Genomic DNA, 21,667 nt, shown 5'->3' with positions numbered 1-21,667 from the left:
AACAGCGGTACAAATACAACTTCAAGTGTAGAAATACATATTTAAAAAGAAAAAAAAAACTAGTATCTTCAAACAAAAAAATCAGAGTACCTGGAATTGACATCTCCATGTCCTAGCTGCCCATGCTGCCCATATCCAAATGTATAGACATCTCCATTTTCCATTAAAACCACTGAAACCAAAATAACACAGCTTTACTTTTTTCATGATATGCACTTCATATATCTATCATAACAATACTGAAAGCAGTATAACACTCACTATTTAAAATTTACAGAGCCATTAAAATGGGTAATTGATACTGATGGATAAAGAATATATGGTACGTATATAATGTAATATTCAGCCATAAAAAAGAATGAAATCTTGCCATTTGAAACAATATGGATGGACTTAGTATAATGCTAAGTGAAATACTGACTGCAGAGAAAGACAAATACCATATGATTACACTCATATGTGGAATTTAGGAAACAAACAAATGAGCAAAGGGAAAAAAAGAGGTTGAGAGAGAAAAACCGAGAAACAGACTATAGAGAATCAACTGATAGTTATCAGAGGAGAACTGAGTGTGAGGATGAGTGAAATGGGTGATAATTAAGGAGTGTACTTGTCATATGAGCATCAGATGATTAAAATAAAAACTAAAAAAATGGATAATCAAATCACAATTTATATTTAATAACATAATTTTAGTTCTGTAAAATATATTTGTAGGTTATAAAAATACATAATATTTTTTCATAATACATTAAAGTTCTTATAAATGTCCTTTAATAACAGTAATATTATTAAGACATCATCTGGGTAACTGTAAAACCTTTTAATAATGAGTAGAAAATTCCATAGAAAATAATGTTCCCTCATATCTAGGATAGTCATATAGTAGTGGATAGGTCTGAGTTTGGTACAATTATGCATAACTCCAGTGAAATGTCAGAACTTTAATATCTGTCGATCCTTATCAAATAAGGAAATATATTTAGTATCAAAGAAAGAATTTAACACTTTATTTTTATAAAGGTCAAATAGTACAACCTAGACTAAACAGGTCAAATGTCAATAATTTTCTAAGAATTTAATTACTTTCTACATTTTAAGAAAGAAATTCATTGATACACATTATTCACTCAATAGTAGCAAAATATGGGATCGGATGATAATCACAGAATCCTAGAGTTCAAAGAGATTTTAGGGATTATTTCATCTTCAAGAATTTCATTAAATGAATTATAAAATAAGTCCATCAAAAGATAGATTAGAAACCATATCTCTAGACAAGTACCTATTCTATCATGACACAGTTTTTAAAAGAGATTCTGTAACAAAGTTTTTATAGATTTGAGAGAAATTGCCATTCTACAGCTTTTAACACATACTTAATAGACTACATTTTTCAAAACTAAACAAGTTATGTAGCACAATTGTAAAAATGTAGTTATACCCTAAAGTTCCAGCTGCTACCTGAATGGTGAAATCCACAGCTGACTTGTACTGCCCGAAGCTCACAATCAAATCGCACAGAGCCTGGAGGATATGTTGTGATTTTGCTGGCATCCTTTTCTCCTCGTTCTCCACTTCCATCTGTAAGTGTTATAATTTGTGATTAAGCCATTATTCATGTTCAGAATAAAACTTTAAATCAGTTTACTATGGAAGAACAAGAGAAAAATGTTAAGAGAAACAAGCAAGAAGAATCTGCAGCTGTTAGAAGTGATAGATCAAAAATCTACCTGCAAAGAAGCAATTCTGAAAAGATATACTATATACTTGTTTGCAAATATCACTAAATCAATTAAAACAGAGATAAGATTTGGTTATGGGTAAAACCTATTAAGCTAGTCAGTTATGTAATGTAAATGGGTCATTAAATTATACAAATAACAAAATTCTAAATAGTTTACATGGGAAAATTTAGTTTGCATAAAATAACTGCATGCAAAGTCATTTAACAATTATTTTAAACTGAGTAATAGTGTTAGTACTAGCTACTTAAAAAAAAAAAAATCCTAGTTGACTTGCAAATCACTTAGATTTCCCAAACACATCTCAAAAAGGCTACCCTGTCCATCAATATTGCTACACTCAATTGAATTTTAAAAAATTTATAAAGACCAAAGAGCTTTATCCAATATTTTGTAATCCAATGGCTGGCTCCTCCCATTCATCTTCCCTGTCCCACCTTGCCCCTCAGCCATTCTACTTTGTGGTCTTCTTCTGGCCGACCAATGCTAGTCTCACCCAATTTTTTCTATTTCATTTCTTCTTTCCTCCCTACTTTTTTATAATTTCCTCCCTTGCACTTGCTTCAAGGATTTCCTTCCACCCTTACTTTTTATATTTGACTTTGAATATTCTGGCATTCTGACCATAAAATAAAAACCACATTCCAAAATATAAAACTTTAGTTTGGAATGTGTAAGTAAGGGAGGGAACTCATTTTTCCTAATCTAAAACTATACATCACAAAAATATGATCTCTATTATCATCAAGATTCAAATTCCTTGCACATGAAATAAATATAAATCTGGAAGGAATTTCAAAAGGTCAACTAGTCTAAGCCACTCTTATGTGGTATAGCAACTCTAATAAGCAGGTACACATGTGGATCTACAGACACACATTTTTAATTAAATCCGAATTTTTATTGCCCATTTTAGAATGCTAGACAGAATAACATCAAATCCTTTCATATTCAATGTTACTCTTTCTTCTTTTATCTAATATTTCTAACCTTTAGTAACAATCCAGGTAAGACAAGATTGGCCTAAATTATGAGTTCCCTTTTTATAACTAACTTTGTATTATTTAAAAAATCTTTAAACTCTTTATAACGCTAGGACAGTAAAACCTCACTAATTCGGAATAACAGAATGGGTTGGCCCATATGACTTACTGAAAAGGTCTTAATCATAGAACATTTAGATAAAAATTCAGTTTTAATACCTTCAAGCAGTACAGATTATCAATTATAAACTAAATGCTACAATAAATAAAATGTGGTTACCTACATTATTCAAAATAGGCCTATATTACATAAAAATGTACCATAAACATAAAAGTCCTTTAACATACAAGAATTAATTGCTGGACCCAGAGGCTGAAGGCACGTTGAAGGAATCCTTCATTTCTTGAGCCCTTGGTTTGAAAAGCTAGTGATTTTAGACAGGTTTCCCCTTATAAGTATGACCCTGAAAATTCAGAGGAAGAAATTATTTTGAATTTTTTACTCAAAAAGATCACAAATACTGCATCTGAAGTATAATAAATTCTGAATTAGTGAGAGGTTTTACTATAATAGGATAAAGAAAAGGATTCCTCTTTTGCTAAATTACCTAATGTGGGTTTGCCAAATTAAATCTGCAAGAATGAATGGGGTAAAAAAAAAAAAATCACATTTTGTTTAAAACTCCATTCAAAATGAAATACAATCTTAGTCTGGAGACTCCTCATCTTGGAAAGGCAGTAGAATGGTTAATATAAACAAGAGCCAATATAAAAAGGAATAAGAATTATGTAAAAACTAAATAAGATGACAGATGTATAGAAATTTTACAGCTTTATCTCACTTGGTAAATCTAATTATTAAAACCAAATCTCTTTTAATAGAGAAAACAAACTGTGTTCATGATGTTGTCAGAATTAACTAAATCCAATATTACAAGTATCACTCCACTTTATATAAATGTATTGATGCTTAATTAGAAGTTTTTACCTTTGAGTTTAGCATTTTGCCCTCTCCTGTGAGTCAGAGATTAATAAATATAGACACAAATCCCACAATAGAGGCATAGCAACAGGGAAGGAGGAAAAAAAAAAAGCCTAGTAATTTACTGATTTAAATCATAGTGATTAAAAGAATAGTAGTTATTATTTAAAGGTAAAAATACCATAAACATTTTGCTCAAGTTCATCTAAACAAATCTTTATCTAGCTATATAAAATAATCTCTCAAATATTACAGATGGTGAAAACATAAGTGAAAAAAAAACAGAGAGGAAGTTCTTGATCATTATCAGCAGGAAGTGGAAGAACTTTTAAAATACTTATCTGTACCTGGTATTTGATGTCATTTAAAAAAATCAAGTATACTTCTAATGATTTAGAAATTTATAGGTTATTAAAGAAAAAAGGTACCTGATTTGTAGACAAAAATTCAGTATCCATTCAAGAATCAGCAAGTGAAATACAGCAAGATTAATTCTGCTCAAGCTTATTATTCAGTAAAGTGATAATGAGCAGCAATAAAATTAATCTCAGATTTGCAGGAAAAATAATTAGGTCTGAATATTTAAGTAATTGGCCATTTAAATATAAGCATATCCTCAGTTTCCTCTGAGTATGTTCATACATATGTGATATAGAAACTATAATAGCTATAAAATTTTGACAGGTATGTATCTAAAATACTGTGTATATATACATATATATATATGCTACACTATTTGTGCATATTTGTGCGCACACATAGAAAAAAGAAGATCCAATATTTAAAGGCTCTAGCTTTTAATTTTAACTTTTACTTAAATCTACACTTTCCTGGGTAATCTTATAGTCATGCATTACACAATACTGTCATAGGACTAGTGAGCACTTTGAGCAAAATGATTAAAAACAGCAAAGCACTTATCAGCTATGATTCACTATGCCCTTGCTTTGTGCTAAAGACTGTGAAAATTTAAATAGCACAGTGGATAAGTTCTAGTGGGCACTGAGGACGAAGAGACTTGAACTGGAATCCTGTCTCTACGGTTCGCTAGTTGTATGGTAAATGGACACTGGACTTTCTTTAAGCCTTTGCTTTCCCATCCATGAAGTAGCAATAATGGTACATTACCTGACAAGGTCCTCATGGGGATTAACTGAAATAATACATAAAAATTGTTCAATCAATATTCACTATTGTGGCTTTTTAAAAATCAATACAGATGAGATCAGTATTGTTACTCTATTTTGCGGCTGGGAAAACCAAGGCTTAGAAGGGTTAAGTAACCAGCTCAAAGTAAGATATGGTAGAGCAGTTTTGGAGTTTAATCAAAAACAAGACTCATGCATTTTACCACCACCAACTGGCTGACATCTTAAATCTTTTGTAAAAATAAACTATTTCAGGACTAAAACTGAGGCTTAATTCCAAAGGCCATTAACATTTTCATTATACCACACCATTTCTAAATAGAAAAGAGATGTAAAATACACACAGATGTTTATCAGTGAGCCTTGGGGGTTTTCACATTAGTCACTTCAAGTCAGATTTCAAAGTGTTCCTAACCAGGAGTACTGTATCAAAATTTTTTTCTATGTAAGGCACTGAATAGCAGAAACAAATGTTAATCCAGTTATCTGTTTGAAATATAGTCTATGGCTACATTTCTAAAATAATTTACTGTATGTTTTATGGATTATATGTTATACTTAATAACTCAGCCTTATATATTCTAGTTTGCCTCTAGTCAAAATTTGCCTGTAACAGTTTGGATTCTGTGACCTCTGAATTCTCTCCAATCAGCCAAAAGCTCTCCAACTTTCCATCTTAGTACTCACTTCTGTAACAAATAATCCCACAATTCTATCCTCCACATACTCCCACAAAAAAATTAAGAGTTGAGACAATTTTAACTATCACCATTCTACAATTTGTACCACCAGTACAATTAAATGTAAGGCAGGACACAGCAATTAATAGAGTAAATTTCTCGGTGAAAGACAACCAGGATGAGAAAAAAAAAGAAACAGAAAAATGTATGTAGGAAATATTTACTAAAAGACTATGATTGTAAGTAGCAAGAGTATAAGCAGTGCATGGCGAGATGATTAAGTGACAGGGACAGTGAATGCAAAGGGAATAGGAAGAGAGAATGTGTGGGTATACAGAAATTAGTGAGTGGTAAATTATGTTCTTTACATAAAATAAAGTACCATTTGATAAAATATTACTTACACTTTAAATTCATTTTGGTGGTAAAGAGATGATACTGTTTCACTCTATAAAACCATAAAACCTGATAAAAACACATATGCATACACACAACTAGCTGTATACTGTAAGACCACAAGTAAGTTCTTCTAAAGAGGTTGCGAAAAAAATGCACTCTTGTTATAAAATATATCTGTGGCAGGTAAGATGAAGTAAGGCTAGTTATTGTTGAATACCTCCTACAGCTACTCAATGAGACACTGTAAACTAACTGTTTTAAATCTGTAACCATAGTCTGCATTTAGTATTTCATTTTCAAATTCTGCAAAAAAAATAAAGATGTTTGGCCATAAGATACTAACATGTAGCTGAAAAAATTTTAAACTGTTTTCATGAAATGTGAACATTTAACCTCAGGTAAAGTAGTGAAAAAAATTCCACTTTTCATTAACTGGGGGTAAAAAAGGAAGCTGAGAAAATCCATTCTAATAGTGGCGTGGTATCAGAGATTCTGGCAATAAAATAATTTACATAGTATACCCCAAATAACATTCCTTAGATTTAAATATTCATGGTGTTATTAGAGCACTCAGTAAATAAAGCAATCACAAATTCTATATTAATCACATTAGATTTAAAATATTCTCAATTTTTATTTCTGTAGAATATATCTTAAATAGTGCTCTACCTGTGCTTTGACTATTAACAGGTTTTGTTTTGTGTTTATGCTTTGAGTGGCAAACTGATAAACTGATAGAGGCAAATGTAAAAAATAAATTCGATCTTAATATACTGCATATGAAAGTCTAAAAATAAAATTAGTCTGTAACAGTTTAGTAGCAAAGAAAAAATAAGACACAAAACAGGTTAATTTGTCTACATGGAATGTATGTTTCTAAAAATTCCTATTCTATTTTGTGGGTATATCCTGAGCATTTAAGAAAGCAGCAACTATAAAGTATACTTGTCAAAGGGCCCCTGATTCACATGCAGGGATTCACAGCAGAATTTATATACAAATTTATAAATCCTCTGCATTAAATTCTTTCCTGATCTTGGTTGGCCCATAGCTGTAGTTTAAGAGAGAATAAGCTTGCTTTAGGAATATTTCTAAGTAACCCAGAGCTGTGAGATCTCAAAGAGTGATACAGAAATAGATTCCTAGTCAACTCACAGACTTGTCTAGACCTCTGACAGTTTTTGAGGACTAGAACAGGTCTATAAACTCACTCTTTACTTACTCCTATCACAACCCTCAAATACCAAGTAATTTGTATGTGTTGTGTATATAAACTTCAAAATTAAAACAATGGGGAAGTGTAGTAGCAGTCAACTCATTATCACTTTATACACTGAATTTAGTGATTTTGTTAATTCTAAAATAAAGCACACAACGTTTTATTTTTAAAAAGGATTACAAATTGTCAGATAGTAGTCATCTAAAAGCAAATAATAAAGGATAAAAAACAAAGCAATAATGATTTCCACCCTCCCTCAACTTTATGAAATTTGAAAAGAAATGGAAAAGAAAAACTGCAAAATGTCTTCTTTATTAAAGCTAACAAATAAAAAGAAATGAGATTGACAGTCACTGACAAACAGTACATCTTTCAGCATGTTCTTTCTCCTCAGGCTATATAATGATAGAAGCAAAGTAGAAGAATTAGGTTTGTGCATTTTCCCAGAGACAAAATTCAAATGAGTGGAAGAAATTGGGAAAGTATCCCACCTAATTGATAAGGAAGACCAAATACCTTTGTGCTTGTCCCGTTTATGCTTTAGCTGAGCTGGATGGGATCTGAGTCTGGCTAGAGCCTGTTCTCGATGGTTCATAAAAATAGGACCAGCAAATACAAGGGGGCCTGAGGAGAAACATTTTGTATGTGCATAGAAAAGCTCACAAAATGAAAACACTACAATGAACAAAAATAATTCAAACTAAAAAGCATGGAAATTTATTCTTTACTGTTTTAGACATTATATTTTTCTCTCAACTCCCCCACTTTAATCCCCTCACCCCCATTTCACACATAAGTTTTAAAATCTAAAATATAGTTGATAAAGTAAAATTTTTTATACTTTTATTTTAAAAATTGTAAAATTATATACAAAATTATCAAATAGTTACTAAGAGTCTCAAGTACATAATTGGAAAAGTTCAATTAAATCAAATGATCTTACAAATATTTTTAATATCATATATAGTCAAGCTTAGGTAAATGAAATATTCATAGAAAACAAATATCTTTCTTATTAAAATAACAAAGCTAACTAATTTTTAAATTAATGATTAAATTTTAACAAGGTCTTCAAGATTTAAAATCCACATCTGTCTTGCTACAAAACCAAGACAGATGTTACTTACTTAACTACATTCTGGTATACAGATAGGTAAACAAGACAGCAAAAAACAAAACCAAAAATCACTATGATCTGATACATAAATATAACATGTGGACACCCATTCATGTACATGCATATTTATAAAATCTACTTTATGAATACAGGATTATAGAACCTGTATTTAACTTTCTAAAAAATATAAATCTAACTTCATATGTGATTTCTTTAACAATATATACAAAATCAGAAACAAGGATAAACTGAGCTTCATATTGATGCTGAAGAGGAGAATTTAACCCAGGTAACATTTTTGGAACATTAACGATTCTCTGATAAAATGATTTCTTTCTGAAGATCTTCTATTACATAGACATACATACAAATACAAATGCACATTCATATAGATTACAGTTCTTTCCACTTACATCCATGAAAAAAATCAATAGCACAATTATTTTCAATAAAAATTATAATCTGCTTTTCCCTATTATGGTTTAGCTTAAAAAGAAGGGAAAATTTTAAATTATATCTTAAAATTTCAGTTCTTTTCTTATAGAACTATACCTTCCTTGAGTTTGAGCAACATCAAAAATGCCTGCAAATTTCAAAACACTCTAAATTTGACATTAAGAGAAGTTACAGTATTTGAAAGGGGAATTGACAGTATATAAGCAGTGAATGTTTTTAAGTAAAGTCAGTTTTTTCTTGATTTTCTAAACCTCTTCAGGTATAATTAATTTTTCTAACAATGGAACAAAATAAAACTACTGCCCTATAATAAAATTTGACAAATGCAAACTCAATACCAAAGTACTTTCATTAAATATTAAAAAATGGGTAGGAAAATATTTTTTAATTATGTCTTGAGATAGATAAAATACAAGCAGCATCAATTCTATAAAAATTCAGGAATAATAAATATATTCTATGATTACTATAGATAGAAATATACTAATTTAAAGTTAACAGAAAAATCAAATATTATTTCCTAGTAATGTAGTAGCAGTTTTCAATCTAAGATTATAAAAATATGAACAAAATGTCTTATTTCTTCAACATGCATTTTTCAATTAATTCACTAAAGCAAATAATATAAATCACTCTAAAAAGCATGAGACACTTTCCAACTACCTGAAACAATTGTAAATATAAAAATAACAATAATACGAAGTTACATTACCCTTTTCTGATTTCTATGGTCTGCTTGGGATTTTATTTCTTCTCACAAAAATAGTATACCCATAATATTCATAGGTATGTCTCAGTAAATTCAATCTTGTTAAGAGTCTTTTGATATAAAAATTTAGAAGGCCCACAGGCAATCAATCATGCCTAGAAAGTATACCATTTGAGCTCAATTTAAATGACCACTTATAATACCAGCCTATCAGGTTCTAAAATACTTGTGACTCATGGACTAAAATAATTTTTCCTATAAACATAGTTCAGTCATTCACTTACTTGCTATTTTTTATCTTTAATGTAACAGACACCAGGTATCATGGATATTATGACAAAAACAAGGATCTCATTAGAATTTAGTCCATTAGGGAAGACAAAAACTAAGAACTGCAATGTTATGTATAATAAATGTTATAAACGAAATCTGTATACATCCTGAAGGATGAAAAGTGATCCATCAACTTGAGTGAAAAAATGAGAAAAAGTCTGCCAAGAGAGAAGGAAGGAAGAGAGAGCATTTCAGGTAAAAGAAACAGGATTTCTAAAAGCATGCAGAGATTAAAAAAATATTGTATGGCCATTAAAAACACACAGCTGAAACAGATGGAGTATAAGGTTATGAAGCAGAAAGCAGTGTGAAATGAGTTTAGAAATACATATGAAAAGCAAGTTAAAAAACTTTTTCTACCATGAAACTTTATTTTAGAAGTGATGAGACATCCATGAAATGTTTTCAATTACTCAACAAAGACATATTAAGTATCGACCAATTTCAGGCACCACACTAGGTCCTGGAAACTCTTGGAAAAACAAGACATCATCTCTGCTTTAAGAAGCTCACAGTCTCATGGGGGGAGGAGGGCGGAGTTTATGCACAACTCAAGAAATTATGACTGTATGCTACGACACAATTAAGCACACTGAAAGGGCAGCCAGCAAACCTTACAGGTGGGAATGCAGGGAGTTTCAGGGTATAAGAAGAGATACCACATAAGCTAAGACTTAATAAAAGAGGTAGTAGAACTACAAAGGTTCAAAGACATGGGGAAAAAAATGTTTGGGCACAGGGAACAGGAAAAGAGTCAGAGAGATGAGGCTGTAGAGAAATCCTTTTAAAAAATTTTAGGGATGCCTGGGTGGCTCAGCGGTTAAGCGTCTGCCTTCAGCTCAGGGCGTGAACCCAAGTCCCAGGATCAAGTCCCACATCAGGCTTCCTGCATGGAGCCTGCTTCTTCCTCTGCCTATGTCTCTGCCTCTCTGTGTGTGTTTCTCATGAATAAATAAATAAAATCTCTAAAAAAACACTTTTTTAGATTTATTTCTTTGAGAGAGAGAGCACACAAGCACGTGAGCAGGGGGGAGGGGCAGAGGGAGGACAGGAAGAGAGAATCTCAAGCAGACTCCCCACTGAGTGCTAGCCTGACACAGGGCTCAATCCCACAATCCTGAAATCATGATCTGAGCCCAAATCACGGGTCAGATGCTGAACTGACTGAGCCACCCTAGTGCCCCAAGAAATTTTTATGTAAGTTTTTTATGCAGAAAATGCTTTTGTGCTACTTAAATTAGCACTGTTTATGTTTTATAAAAATTAAGAATACATATGATGCTAGAAGAAAACACCACTCTTATACATTAGTCTTGAGAAGATAAACTCCTGTAACATTTCAAAAAACAATCTGAAGCAACTGTTAAAATTTAAAACATAAATACTCTCTGGCCCACGTATTCTATTTCTGGGAAGCTCTACTATATAAACAAAAGCTCCAATACACATGGCTATAAGTTTAAGAATATTTATTGTAGAAAAACTCACAAAAACCTGAAAAGAACCTAAATGTCCATCAAGAGAATAATGGTTGAATAAACTGCAGTACAGTCATGTTACAAAATGTTATGTAGCTCTTAAATAGAATGAAGTAGATCCATATTTATTTAGTGTGTACTCATGATGTAAAATGAGAAAAAGATGCTGCAAAGAACTGTATATATAATACAATCCCACTTTTGTAAATAAACATGTGCCTGTACTTTCACACATGTGTAGATATTAGCACAGTAGACCTATGTGTTGATACGTTATAATGGAGTATGATATGCAAGTATATCCATTAGACTAAACCTCATTTGCTTGGTAGAAAAGAATGGGAAGGGAAGGGAAGGGAAGGAACAAAAAATATAATCAAGATATAGAAATGTATATACTATCACATTAACCAAATATGTAAAACAAAATTGTCAGTGACATAACTAGAAATGTATAAAACATGATTAGAAAATAAAGAGAAAATAATAAAAGAAATTAAAGGATAGGTTTGTGAAAAACCTCTGACCTAAATTCCTGTATTACTTTAAAATGGCATTGCTATAAATTAGCCCCCAAATTTTTCTAATATTAAGGGGAAAAAAACCAGGAACCAATATATATCATTGTATGAAATAAGATAGCTCAACAAAAAAGTATACGTAAAAATAATTAGAAGAAAGTACACCAAAATTCTACCAGTGGTTATCTTTGGATGAATAATTATACTGATTCTTTTTTCTGACTTATTCCTATGTTTTCTAAATGTTTTATATATTTTAATTAGAAAAGGACTTCCATGTTATATTGAAAACTAATACTGGAAAACATAATAGTTTTAGAAGCTTAAAAATCAATAGCAACCTCAACTCAATTAGTTTGAAATTAGAGACTATAATAGATTTGTTTTACATTCTAACTTGTAACTGTAAGAAACTGATTTTTTCCCCTATTGAAATGGAATGTCTTATTCTATAGAAGCTGTGGGTTTTTTTGTTAAAAATAAAGTTTTGCGATCAGCATCCCAATGTGAGAAAAGCAATCAAGTCAAAGCCAGGGATGAAAAGAATCAAACTGAAAGAGAAAAGAAATGTACTAAATAGCCCACTACTACCAGCATCATCATTAACATTATCATATTCTTCATTATCAAATACATAAGTTAGGGCTTAGTCTATGTCACGCATTTTCATGCATATCATTTAATCCTCATTAACATGCCTACTCAGGTATGCACAGTTGTAATCCTCATTATTTAAAAGTAAGGAAAGGGATGTTCAGAGTGGTTAAATTCCAGGGTCATACATCCCCAGTAAAAGTGAAGAGGCCAGGATCTGAACCAAAGCCTAATTTCAGAACCTATGCTCTGAACTGCCCTGCCATAGAGCTTTGCTAACCACAGAACCTGTTATCCAAGTGAAACTACTGAGAGTGAGATTGCCTAGACAGTCAGCATAAAATGAGACTTCCCAGGGAAGCCAGAACATAAGCTCACCTCCTATATAACTCCCAATAATGAAAGTTTGACGACATTTAGGGGAAAAGAAAGAAGGAAATATAGCCTCAAACATTATTTGAACTTGGTTTTCCTTACAAGAGGGCAATGAGAAGGAATATAAAGATCACTGATATAATCACTCTATAGTTCTTCTGATGAGTTAAGAGAGTTCTACTTAAAAATTCCACTGAACAAGCACTTCACCTATAAAGTTAATAGTTAATATAAGACTCAAAGAATTTAAATATTAATCAACGCTGTATAACGTATAAAGCTAAAATTTATCACAATTGTCACTGAAATAAAATATGTAAACGAGTAATATATCGGTACCTGAGAATATACACTCAAGAAAAACATCTAAAAATTCATATTAAAAATGTAAGACTAAATTCCAAATTAATAAAAATGAAGTAATAACATTGCTCTTTCAGGTTTCAATAGCACATTCCATTATATAAGACTGTGTCATAAACAGCAGCAGCTAAATTTTACCAGTAGGCCTGAGGCTGAGCAAAGCTTTAAATTTAAAATGCAAGAACTAGGTGCTAAAATTCTGATCAACTTTGAAACAACACAAACTTGATAAATAGTAGGAGGAGACAGGTTAATCAAGTAAAATAATTTAATATAATCTAATCCTAAAGTTTGCAATTTCAACACAGGTAAAAGCCCATTACTAATGAATATAATTACTAACTTACACTAAACTGTTAGTATCTAAAAAGTACCAAGAAGAGACTAAGGAAAAAAAATACAAGTATGTGATGCAGTTAGAATACTAAAAATTTATTGTATTTTGTTTTGTCTTCCATGTTAACAAGACAAAACAAGACAAACAATTCTCTCTAGCTCTTTAGCAGAATGCAGAAATTCGGACTCAGGCCCAGGTATTCTGATATAGAAGGTCCATGGAACCGACTCTGAACATCACTACCCTGGAACAGCAGTTCTCACACTTTAGCACCAACAGAATTACCTTTGGCTTGTTCAAACATAGTTTGCTGGGCTCTGCTCCCTGAATGTTTCATTCAGTGGGTCTGAGGTGAGTGGGACCTGAGAATAGGATACTGTAACAAGTGCTCAGCAATGCTGGTCCCTTTGAGACCACTTTGAGAACCACTGTCCTAACATAATGAAAAGCACTGTACTTGAAAGGCATTCCTCCATCCAATTAAAATAAAAATATTTTTGAGACACCTGGGTGGCTCAGCAGTTGGGTACATCTGCCTTCGGCTCAGGGCGTGATCCTGGAGTACCGGGATCGAGTCCCACATGGGGTTCCCTGAATGGAGCCTGCTTCTCCCTCTGCCTATGTCTCTGCCTCTGTCTTTCTGTGTCTCTCATGAATAAATTTAAAAATCTTTAAAAAAATAAATAAATAGGGCAGCCCGAGTGGCTCAGCAGTTTAGTGCCACCTTCAGCCTATGGCGTGATCCTGGAGACCCGGGACTGAGTCCCACGTCAGGCTCCTGCATGGAGCCTGCTTCTCCCTCAGCCTGTCTCTCTCTCTCTCTCTTTCTCTCTCTCTCACATGAATAATAAAATCTTTAAAAATAAATAAATAAAATAAAAATATTTTTTAAAAAGCAAAGGTAAAATATAAATGCCTTAGAACTAGTCTCTATTTTTTTTAGGAAAAAATGACTGTTTTAAAACATAACTCTTATTTTGTTTATAAAATAATACACACACTGGAGATTATTTAGAAAACAATTGTAAAGAACAAAAATCACCTATAAAGTCACTTTTAAGAAAAAAAATCACTACTAACATTTTTGTATTTACCTTTCTAGTTATTTCCCTATGCAAGTATAAAGATATCTCTGTATAAATTTTATTTTGTTTCCTTATAAAAATTTATTTTCTTAAAAAATTTGTTTTCTTATAAAATCGCTGGTAATGGAGTGCTGGAAAAGAATATAAAGATAATATCATAAAAGTATAATATCACCACACTGTTTTTTGATTATTTAATATGGTGTAAGAATTTCCTAAAGTCACTGAATAAGAATCTGCAGTCTTTTTAAAAATGGATACACAGTTAAAATTCTTTAAAATTCTTATTTAAAAGTATTTTTACAAAATAAAATGTACAAATAGGCTTTCTTTTGCATTGTACTATATTAAATGAAACACATGCATATTGTAACATATCTCACTGCATAATTCCATTGTAACCATGGCGACTGTGCAAAGCAAAGACATGGTTCTAATATGCACAAATTTCAATACCATGTAAGGTAACAAATGCCATAAATAAGGTCCATAATGAAGATCCTAACCCATTAGTACATATTGTGTTTTAACAAATGGAAAAGGATGGTATGTGTAAGAAAGAGCTCAGCCAAAAAATAAAGATAAGACAAAATTTTTGTGCACCAATACCCTGAAGAAGCCTTTCTATATACTGAGGACAATGGATGAAATGGACTTATCAGAAAATATATACCAACTGCTTACAACATAAATCTGTGTTTATAAAATCAGATACCGTAAAATAATTTCTGTAAACATTTAAATAATGGAGTTTTTTAAACCTTTGAAAGGTTAGAGTTTATGTTTTTAAGGTCTATGACACATTTTAAAATAAATGGCAAAAGAATATTCTGCAATCACAAAACTTGCTGAACTAATGAATAATCAATGTTCTTTTACTTCTGATATACAGAAATATACTACAACTAGAGAAGAAAAGCTTTTTTACAGAGGGATAAAAAAAACTAACACAACACACAGAGGAAGTAATTACATGTCATCATAAGGATTTGCTATACTTTGGTTGAAACATTAGAAATTGCTGTTTTTTGAGGGGGTCAATTCATTTGATTCAACCCAATACTTCCCCCCAAAAAAATAAAACAGGTAGTAAAATGATGCACTGACAAATTACCCTTAAACAAATCATATTATTAACAAAAGAAATTGTCAATTACTTTATATTATAAAGGCTTAGAACTTAAATTTTACCCTATTTTCTACAAAACATTTAATATGCAATTTCCCCCATACCTAATATAAATATCTACATGCTCATTAAAATAAATCACTTTTAAAGGTAATGATTTTATGTAAACACAGCCAAACTAACAGCAACCATTCCTGTATCAATTAATCAGGTTGTTTTATCAGATCCTAAAAAGAACAATCTTCAAGTTCCAAGCATGTTTCACAACTTAAGTTTAATGAAAATAGAATTTACCATGCCCGCTATATATTTTGTGATTTATTCTATTTGTTAAAAAAAAAAGTGCCTAGAAAAAATTTATAATGGTAGTTAAATGTATAATAGATTTTATTTCATGTATCAAATTTCATGTCATTTCTAATAAGCATTTAAAGTACACAGTATCAGTAAATATTTTCAATCAAGATTTTGCCTAACAAAGGAATAAAATCACAAATTTCTGTAACCATCTGTCTTAATCCTACAAAGAAAAGATTCTATTGGGCAAGAACAACTTTAGTAATACTTATATTTATCTTTGCTACTGAATATATACTAAACTATTTACTATAACCACAGTAAAATGGTATTAAACTATTTACTATAACCACAGTAAAATGTATTTTCAGGCTGAGAAATGGTCATAAACAACAAGGAAAAAACAAACAATATACCTATCTTTGCAATTAAAACCTGACCAAAGCTCTCCAACTTACCCTTCTTGTACATAACCAGAATAAGCTTTTTCAGAAAAAAAAAAAAAAAAAAAAAAGAAGAAGAAGAAGACATATAAAAACATAATTATGCACTGGGTTGGAAGAAGAATGCTGGGATCACGTTCAAATGATAATCATCACAGATGACTAAGAAAACAGAAATTAAAATACTATATTAAACTACTCTGTTGTTTATTGGTTAAATAACAACCATAAGTCCAAAATCTAGGTGAAAGACCAATTCTTGGAATTCATATATATTTTTCAAAAAGTCGCCATTGCTAATAGCTTTTGATGGTTGGCAGATGGCAAAATTCCTAATATGCTTGACTTACTCTATAAATACCCTACTGTATTAAATCTATGTTATTATCACAACTGTAAATACCCTGAATATTTTCACATGTTACTATAATGTTATTAATTTTAGCTGCAATGTCTTACCAAGTCAGCCTATTCTGTAAACTTTTAGTGGTCTCAGTATAGGGTAAGAATATGGATTTTCATATACTTTTTCTCTGCAGCTACATCTTACCTCTTCCTTCCTCTAATCTGTGTCTCCTGATTACACGCTGTCGTTTTTCTTCTTGTCGTAACTGAAGGTGTTCTTCAATGTTAACCCCAGGTACTGGGACAGCTAGATGATTGACCAAAAAAAAACCCACAAAGAAACACAAAAAAGACATATAAAGATAGATACAATAATAGATATGAGAGAACTATATGAAATTTAAAATTCAAGAAAGTCAAAGATAACAAAACACTGATGAAAACACAAATTATTTTTAGTTGAAGAATCTCAGCAAACGAGAAAACGAGCCTTATCCCTTAATTAGTGACATACTGTCAGTTACCATATAAGCAGTATGGCATAGTTAACTATTAATTTTTTAACACACATACTAATATAAATTACTGAACTGAAGGCAAGATGTATAGTCCAACCCATCACATTACCTAGCAGAAGATCTAAAGGTATCATTTCCTTCACTGCATCAAGAATTCCTCTTTGTCTTGCCTCCTGACCATCCAACTCTCTTGCACAAGCCTTGCAACACCCACACACGGCACAGCCAGATTCTCCGGAACCACAACCACAGATTCTTTAAAAAAAAAAAAAAAAATTAACTGAAATTCTTCTACTCTTTCCTTAAAAAACTCTTTTTGATAATCTTTTCAGCATTTCTGAAATTAAGTTATATAAGTCAGCAATGAAATCTCTCCTTCAGATCAGGATGTGCCAATTTTAAAGACCTGAATAGGTATGAATAGATGGAATATTAAAAATAAGAGTTTATTAAATTCCTCATAGGTATAATTGGTATATTCCCACAGAAAATACAAATGGATTCTGTCATCCTCAAAACCACTATTAACAAATATTTTAAAAGTCATCACAATTAGTAAAGCACCAGCAGATTACTATTAAATGGTCTAGATGGGTTAGTCAGTTACCAAATACTGTTCTCCACCAGCTAACTTTAAGGAAGGTGTGCACAGCCATCATTAAGTGAGCTCAGCTTGCCAGCTTCATAAGATATATCTCCTTTTCTCTCCCTCCTTTATATGTCATCATCTCTCATTCTCTTCTTCCACTGTGTCTGATTAACTGGTCCTTTTTCTCTTCTTTGTTCTTTCTTATCAGTTGTGAACTAAGTTTATGACATTTGATTACAACATAAAGAAGACAAGAACACTCCCAGAAGTTGCCTACAGGGTCAGTGAACAACAAACTTCTTAGTCACCTATTTCATAGATTTAGAAGTCGCAGCTTTAATGTTATTTGTTGGATCAGAACTGAAAACCTTTACACAGTTTCACTGTGCCTGGTTATCCAGTCTTGTGGTGATACAAGAGAAAAGGAACTACCTCGCAGCGGTTTTGAAAGACACAGCTAGGTGCCCTGTGAAACTACTGGGCTTAAATGGAAGCAACTGTTGACAATTTAGAGGATTACTAACTACAAGAGTAAAAATTGATAAACTAATATGCCCTACTGCATTGTCCAAATGCAGTGCTTCAGAGATAATGTGGCACTCTAAATTTATTTTAAGATACACAGCCACAATTCTGTAATAATTGAAGTCATTTTTAATACTGCATTGTGTCCTGGCATATAGTCTTCTGTTAATTTTATTCATTTATTTATTTTTGCCTCATTACTAAAGAAATCATTGTATTTGGTTAGGATACTGTCCATTTAAGTCTATAGGTTTAGGTTATAAATAATTATTGGAAACTGATAGATCTCTGGGGAAAAAAACATAAGGAAAAATAATTAATGTTAGGAAGGATCAGAGAATTCAGAAATTCATTTGTGATATTTACCAACTGCTTAAGTTTAGAGAAAACTTATTGTTAAAAAATCATACTATTTCGATAGCCTAAAAGAAACAGCCTGTTAATAATTTATTTTCATATGTTAGGCTAAGTATAAAATTCTCCCCAACATTCTAGAGGAAAATCTGTATTCTGATTCTGCCAAATTCACATATAAACTTTAAAATAATTGTAATGGAGCTCTATTATGGGGGAGGGGGGGAGTCCACAAGAATAACAGAGGATAAATATAAACTAGTATAATGCAGCTTTAGAAGTGATAGTTCCTAGAACACCTAAAATTGTGAACATAAATTTAAAAGAAAATCATGTCCTTAATCAAGTATTTTATGACATTTGATAATTCCATCGGGAAAAGATTCATGTTCAACAAAAATGGATATTTGGCATTAGTCTTTTTTTTTTTTTTTTGATATTTGGCATTAGTCTTAAGAAAAGAATACAAATTAAGCATAGCCCTAAGCCTTGAAGAAATTTATGACTTGTTTTTAAATAATGCTTTAAATAAATCAAATGAAAGAAAAGCAACTTAAATAAAAATGACACTAAACTAGAAACTATTATAACAGGAAACAATTACTAGAATTACATATATATGCCAATATGCCCTCAAGAAACAACAAAGTAGAATATACACTCTGGAACAATCTTGTAAAGAAATGTGTTGCGCATACTTTCTACCAATATTTTATTTCTTCAGTATTAATCATTTTCTTACCCTCCAGGGACTCTGTCTGGACGCCCACTACTGACACAACTGGCTCCATAACCTGTACAGTCTCCACAGACAGTACACACCATGCACTGTTCCAGCTTCCACTTATGCATGCCTGGAGGGCACATCATAGACTTCTCATCTTTTTCATCTAGTTCTTCTTCCAGGTCTTCATCCATTGCTGTTGCCATATTTTCAACTCCAAAACCTATTTGACAGATCAATTTATAACTTTTATATAAGATTACTCCTGTGTCTAAAAAACTGACAAAATTATATAACATATATTAATCCAAGTGAATATACAAAGGAATGTTAAAATATAAGACAACAAAGATAAAATTTAATTTAGGAACCACAAATAAGTTTTCTCTCTTGTTACTTTCTGCCAATCACTTTTAACTTTTGCTGATTTTAGTCCCTCATTTCCATCCTCACTGCCAACACTGTCATTCAACACACCACCGCAACCATGTTCTAAGCCATTAGTCCCTCTGCTCTAGAACATCCTCCCACTACTAGCAATCAGCAAAAATTTATAAAGAAAAATAATGAAAAACTTGTCACCAAAATTCAGAAATTACATACATACAAATGAAACAATAAATGTAAAAGATAAGCCATAGGTAGTCAAAGATATGTGGAACACATACAACATAACAAAAATTCCTACCAATCAATAAAATGAGAAAAATAAGTTTGAAGAAATGATCTAACATATTACTAATAATCAGGGAATGCAAATTAAAAGAAAAATGAGGGACCTAGCTATTCTGAACTCCTAGTTACATGCTCCCAAGGAAATCATAGAAATTTTCACCAACATTCACTAGAAATGTTCATAGCAACTCTATTTATAATAACCCAAACTAAAAACCAACCAAATGTCCATAATACTTAAAAAGGTTCCAAAACTGTGGGATATTCATACAACTGATTACTACACAACAATGAGTATGAATAATCTATAAATATTAGTAACAATATAAATGAATCTCATAAAACTAGACATGAAAGAATTCATGTGACTCTTTTCATATAAAGTACAAAAAAATGCAAAATTAATTTATAGTGTTAACTTTAGAGGTAGGTAGTAACTGGAGAGGAACATACAGAGGGCTTCCTGAGGTGCTGGTAATATACTATTTATTGATCAAGGTGCCGATAGGAATGTGTTCAGCTTCTGAATATTCACCAAGATCTACATTTATGCTATCTGTATTTGGCCATATGTATGTTTTACTTTAATAAGGCAATAAAAAATTACAATGAACTACAATGTCATAGCCATCAAACTGATAAAAATGAGTATTGATACTACCTCTTGGAGTGATATGGAAAATCAAAGACTATAAACTGATACAACCTCCTCTAAGAAAAAACTAGCAAAGCTGAAATCTACAACATCAGAAATTATATTAGAGAAAGTCTCACACATGTCTGCCAGGAAATATGGATAAAGGACGTTTTCAAATTATTGATTAAGAGTGAAAAATTAGAAATAAACTCATCTATCAGCAGGAGAATGAATAAACAATGGTATATTAGTATGATTTATTACATAGCAGTTAACATGAATCCTTTAGATTTATATTGACATATTTCAAGCACAATGGTGAGATGAAAAAAAAAACACCTATTTTGCAGAAAGATATATATTAGCACTTCTGAAGTATCTTATTTTTATTATAAAATGTGAGTATGTAACATATGTTACATGTAAAATATATAGGAACCAGTAAAAATACAGAAACATGACTAAGAATCAAAGTTGTGATTGTGATTGGCGAGAGAGAGGGAGTATAAATAATAAGTCTTGGAAGGAGAATAGAGGACACTGGAATCTTATCTATAATTTTTTTTACTGAAAAATAAGGCATGTGATAAACAATTTTTTCCATATTATAATCTTATTTTCTGTACTTTCCTTGCTTTTTTAAAACAACTTTATTTTTTTCTTTTTCTTTTTTTTATCAAAACAACTTCAAAATAAAAAATGCCTTTCTGTTCTTTATATAATCTATATTCATTATATGTCTTACACTACTAGTCTCCTTTCTAATTCATTACTTAGGAGAGTAGGTGTGTTTTTTTTATTAAGTAAAACATCTTTTAACAATTGTTTTGGTTATTACAAAATTTACAGTAATAATCTAGAACATAGATGTAAATGTATGACAAATTTTCATAAGAGTTTTTAGAAT

The 21,667-nt window shown here is 31.3% G+C and overlaps 1 protein-coding gene across 1 annotated transcript in view; it reads right to left on the bottom strand.

Annotated features, from left to right (window-relative positions):
* The window catches only part of MYCBP2 (MYC binding protein 2), a 262,243-nt gene that overhangs the window by 168,459 nt on the left and 72,117 nt on the right, over positions 1-21,667 (bottom strand). Inside the window, exons 14-19 of the mRNA XM_041731051.1 lie at positions 19,467-19,671; positions 17,366-17,511; positions 16,944-17,045; positions 7,673-7,780; positions 1,465-1,584; positions 91-172 (exon numbers count right to left, since the gene is read on the bottom strand). Coding sequence (XP_041586985.1) covers positions 91-172; positions 1,465-1,584; positions 7,673-7,780; positions 16,944-17,045; positions 17,366-17,511; positions 19,467-19,671 — 763 coding nt within the window. The remainder of the gene's footprint in view (positions 1-90; positions 173-1,464; positions 1,585-7,672; positions 7,781-16,943; positions 17,046-17,365; positions 17,512-19,466; positions 19,672-21,667) is intronic.

Source organism: Vulpes lagopus, chromosome 16 (genome assembly GCF_018345385.1).
Source record: "Vulpes lagopus strain Blue_001 chromosome 16, ASM1834538v1, whole genome shotgun sequence".
NCBI lineage: Eukaryota > Metazoa > Chordata > Mammalia > Carnivora > Canidae > Vulpes > Vulpes lagopus.
Note: the sequence above shows the minus strand (reverse complement) of the source record. Positions and strands in the feature narration are given on the sequence as shown.